This window comes from Phalaenopsis equestris, unplaced genomic scaffold (assembly GCF_001263595.1).
Source record: "Phalaenopsis equestris unplaced genomic scaffold, ASM126359v1 Scaffold000333, whole genome shotgun sequence".
Lineage (NCBI taxonomy): Eukaryota > Viridiplantae > Streptophyta > Magnoliopsida > Asparagales > Orchidaceae > Phalaenopsis > Phalaenopsis equestris.
In genome coordinates this window covers 433,460-438,356 of record NW_018164775.1, presented here as the reverse complement: position 1 = coordinate 438,356, position 4,897 = coordinate 433,460, and the positions used below count along the sequence as shown (strand labels likewise).

Here is a 4,897-nt window from a genome sequence, read left to right as displayed (position 1 = left end):
ATTGAGGACATCTATAGTTATTTTTGAATTATATTATGATTTAAACCCATTAAATAAGAACAAATTAATTTTATAATCACCATACACCTATCCTAATTCGAATATATACTTATCACATTCATTTAAACACCTCCAAGTTGTCACCATGTGTCCCTTAGCATAAATTGAAAAACTGACCAACTAGCAAAATTCCATATTTATTTAATTTTACATTGAAATCGCTAAAAAAAACAAAAAGAAATGAAACATCGAACATCAAGGGAAAACAGTAGCTGGATTAGCTAATACAGTAAGTGGCACCTTCCTGTGGCTCACCATCCTAAACTTCTCAGTCATATCCATTTCCTCGCTGCTCATCCCGTCCGGCAGCTCCCATTCAAATTTATACAAAAGATTAGCAAGCGCAAGCTTAATCACCGCCACACCAAGCCCCATGCCCGGACAAATCCTTCGTCCAGCACCAAATGGAATGAACTCAAAGTTAGTCCCCTTGAAGTCAACATCAGCCTTCTTCTCGAACCGCTCCGGTCGAAATTCCTCAGAATCCTCGCCCCAATATTTTGGCTCCCTTGCGACGGCCCAAGCGTTGACAAAAACTCTTGTTTTTGCAGGAATATGATAGTTATAGATCTTCGTGTCTTTGGTGCATTCACGTGGGAGAAGTAATGGGCCGGGAGGATGAAGCCGGAGGGTCTCTTTAACTACATTGTGTAGATATGGGAGGTGTTGAAGGTCAGCTTCTTCAACCTTTCCTTTTTCTTTGACTACTTGCCGGACCTCGTCTTGCACCTTGCGCATGGATTTAGGGTTCTTAAGCAACTCGGCCATAGCCCACTCCATGATCATTGCGGATGGATCGGTACCCGCTAAAAAGAAGTTCTGCAAATATGCAAACAACAGCAAATATGTAAAAATTAGATTTTTGAATGATCATTTCAGAAGAATGCTTGTTCTTTATATTTATAGCTTTGTGGTTGAAAAAGCCATGCCTTTTAAATCATTTAAATTTATAGAATAAAATATTAAGAAGTTCATGAACTGAGCAAAAAATAAATTTTTGTATAAAATAGTTAAGAGGAGACTGACCATGAGAATTGCTTTGATGGTGTCCCTGGTGAGCATGAACCCTACAGCATCGTTCACCTTCTCTTGGCTTTTCAGAAGAATATCAAGGAAGCAATCATCAGCAATAATATTTTCTCCTACAATACTATTCTCCTTCTTCTGACCTCTTAACTTCATCCTTTCCTCTATCTCCTGTTCGAAGACCCGATCCATAGCCCGAAACTTCTTCTCCATTCCTCCTCGCCGGCCCGAGAGCCGATCTAGCCAAGCCAAAGAAGGGAAAAAATCACCAACGCATAACTCCGATGTGAGGGCGACTATCTCCATGATCATCTCATGGTGCTGACTCCTCCCACAGTCTTCAGCCACGACCGATATCCGCTTACCAAACACAAGCCTGTATATCATATTGTTGAGGAGGCAGAGCATCATGGTGCTCAAGTTGAACGCATTTCCGCTGGCTGACGCCTTGGATATGGTCTTAATCAGAGCTCCAACTTCTTCTTCACGAATGGCTTTGAATGACTGGTAAATGAGAAATGGAAGATGGATTTTTTGTTATTAAGGAAAAAAAACAGAAAATAATTACAAATAAAGATAATCTATGCCGTGGGGGTGCAAGTGAGTCAAGCCGAATCCTCCCCATAAATAACTCAGTGAACTAAATTTTATGAGCTAATAAGCTAAGTTCAAGATAGTCCCGACTCAACTCATCGGCTTGTAAGAGGACTAGTTTTAAAAAATATTAATATAAAATATATTCAAAATATAATAAATTTTAGGACTTTATCATTAATGTATTAAAAATTCTTAAAAATAAATATATTATATTTTATATTAAAAGAATTCTTATTATTCATTATTTATGTCATTTTATTATAACATTACTTTAAATTTATTTTATTTTTTATTTTTTATAAGGTGAGCTGATTCGAATTTTTAGACTTAAGCTCGAATTCGATAAAAAAATTTAAGCTCAAATTTTAATTAAAAGTAGCTCAAATTCGACTCGACTCATTTACACTTTTAATGAGCATAAAAATTGTATATTTATTTAAAATAACCTCTTAATAATCAGAAATCGGGCCCTAAGAGAAAGAAAGAAGTTAGTTATGACCTCCACTCTGGAGGCGCTGAAGACCTCAGTGTTAGCAAACCGCCTAATGCAGCGCCAGTGATCATCGTGAGGGGAGAACGCGATGTCGAGACCGCCGTAGGAAAAGCGGTGGGTGGTTTCAAAGGGCGGGCGGCTACAGAAGACAATATCCTGCCTCTTGAGGATCTCGGCGGCGGCGTCCGGCGAAGAGACGATGATGGTGGGGGCTTGACCGAGCTTGAAGTAGACGAGGGGGCCATACTTCTCGGATATTCGTCGAAAGATTACGTGAGGGAGATGGCCGACGAGCTGGTGGAGATTGCCGATGAAGGGTAGTGGCCGTGGACCCGGAGGAACTCTCCGGCGAAGATTCAATAACTTCTGTTGTCTATGAAGAGTGGCCTGTATTGTGAAGAGGAGGACAAGGAGGAAGAAGGGAATCAATAGCAGCATCATTACTAGTCGATCAGATGCTCTACTATTCCCAACTTTTTCCTTGAAGATTGGATTTTGCTCAATCTGGTAAGATTTTACATGTATATATAGTCGGCCGGCCGCCACTCTGCTGTTTTCTTTCTTATTTATATCGGACAGACGACAAGGAAGAATCTAGCCATGCTATTCTAGAGATCCGTAAAGAATAATCATGATTTCATGGCTTCATTGGGTATGTTGGAGTAAAATATTATTTAGAAGAATTTTACAGCCATACCACGCAATACTTATCTAAAACACCTAATGTTTAATATTTACATATTATAATGAACATTTCGCGCTTAAAAAGTTTGGGCTTATTATCACTTTTTTCTCCTTTTTGTTATTTATTATTATTTTTGTTTTAATTTAAAAAATAAATTTGCTTTGTGAATTATTCTGCATCTTTTTATTTCTTAATTATTAAAAATAAAGAAGGCTAATTTTTAAAATTTTCAAATTTTTTAAAATTTATTTTGAGTATTTTTAACAATAAGTAAGCAAATATATTTTTTTCAAGTACAAGATATAAAAAAAAAAACAAAAAAACATTAAAAATGATTTCAAACAACTCTCGCTCACTGATAGTCACGATCTACATAAAATAGCTATTTCAACCATCATGATTCCCAACGTCGTATAAGAAACTTGTCTATACATAAACGGCTTTGTAATCTACAATAAATATATGTCAAATGGAATACAACTGTTATTTTGCTTAATATAATTCTCAGCCAAAGTAACTTCTTAATGCAATTCAACTAATTGTCTTTGCTTCATGGTAAAAGAGCCTTTTAGAATTTATTCTTTATTTACTATCTTTTCCACTCGTCCAATTGTCAAGCCAGCATCACGCACACTTCCTCCATTCCTACCACCCTCCCCATCCCTCCAACTCTGAGGCTTCTTCTCTCCAATATGAAAACAATAGCCCAAACAACTCGCCATGGACAATTTCCTAATTTGGAGTGCGAACATTCTCGAACTTTTCAAGACAAATGGATTTGATAGTTTCTTGACTAGATCATATCATTCTCTTATTCAATATCCACAAGACAACGATGGTAATCCTGCTCTAAATATAGATTATGTTGCCTGAAAATTGGTTCATCAAAATATCGCCGTTAACCTTAGACTCGACCATCTTTTAAGAATACATTGGGTTGTCGATGGACCTGTAAGACAAAATACAACTCTAATGACTTGATAGCATGCTAAAAAGGTCGTGTAGTGGCATAAGGATACAAGTAGAAATAAGGCATCGACTATGAAGCTCCTTAAGCCTTGTGACAAAAATGCCCACCATCCACATATTACAAAAATGCCCACCATCCACATATTACAAATAATTGCTTTCTCAAATAAATGAAATTTTTTTCAACTAAAAGTATGAAATGCCTTCCTGCATGGTCGATTGGATAACATGGTGTACATGAAATAACTGTTAGAGTTCCATAGTCAATCAAACCAATCAGATTGGGGATAGTCGATCGATCGAGCTGATGAAAGTGGTCGATCGGGCCAGCGTGGAGAGCCAATTGACGGAAAAGGGTTGATCGAACCGATCTGACCGGCATAGGTCGATCTGATTGTTGTTGGCGACAGATTGAAATGCATGCGAAAATGAGTATTTTTTATGAACTTTTAAAATCATGTCATTTGCACAATCATATGAATGCAAAAAAATGCATAACAAAATGCCCAATCGATTTTGGCGACAAAATATGGCTCATCCTAGCGTTCTCATGAGAAACCTGGGGTAGGCGAGTGATGGAGAGGTATACCAACGCTTTATTACATGAAGCAACAAGAGGCCCACATCCATTTGCACTACACAAGTGAAGAAATCTCTCACGAGGAGAATTCTCTATTATCGAGAAGACGATGACTGAAGGAAATCCTTCAACTTTTTGATCAGTGGATTTCAAACAACCATCCGAATGAAATTACTATAGCAAGCGGTGGGATTAGTACAACACCAATTTTTTTTGGGCTAAAAGGGGGTAGGTTTTACCCTTTGGATTCACAGGAGAAATGCAAAGCATTTAATCCTATGGAGCTTCCTCTAAGCACAAAAAGATTAATCTAAATCCTCTAACATCTAGAACTAGGTCCCCTAGAAAAGAAACATGCAAGAATTTATGAGTTGACTCACCACTGTGAAGGTTAAGGACGCGCTCACTTCCTGCGAAGCTTCGGCGATGTTCGCTCTGCTCCTTCCGAAAGAAATGTATAAGCTATCATGTATGATGAGAGTCCGAT

The 4,897-nt window shown here is 37.7% G+C and overlaps 1 protein-coding gene across 1 annotated transcript; it reads right to left on the bottom strand.

The window, feature by feature from the left end:
- Positions 1–239: 239 nt before the first annotated feature.
- Positions 240–2,674, bottom strand: LOC110025834 (cytochrome P450 71A1-like). The gene is made up of 3 exons (XM_020726500.1): positions 2,183–2,674; positions 1,087–1,590; positions 240–879 (listed from the first exon to the last, which is right to left on the bottom strand). Exons 1-3 carry the CDS (start codon positions 2,615–2,617, stop codon positions 256–258), a joined length of 1,563 nt encoding a protein of 520 aa, XP_020582159.1. The 5' UTR covers positions 2,618–2,674; the 3' UTR covers positions 240–255.
- Between the last annotated feature and the right edge of the window lie 2,223 nt (positions 2,675–4,897).

What these genes read in the sequence shown, in the direction of transcription:
- LOC110025834 (XM_020726500.1), bottom strand. Translation starts at nt 2,617, where the DNA reads ATGATGCTGCTATTGATTCCCTTCTTCCTCCTTGTCCTCCTCTTCACA. An exon ending in TCAGCGCCTCCAGAGTGGAG is followed by an intron (nt 1,591 to 2,182) that starts GTCATAACTAAC and finishes CTCATTTACCAG; the next exon opens with TCATTCAAAGCCATTCGTGA. An exon ending in CCATCAAAGCAATTCTCATG is followed by an intron (nt 880 to 1,086) that starts GTCAGTCTCCTC and finishes GCATATTTGCAG; the next exon opens with AACTTCTTTTTAGCGGGTAC.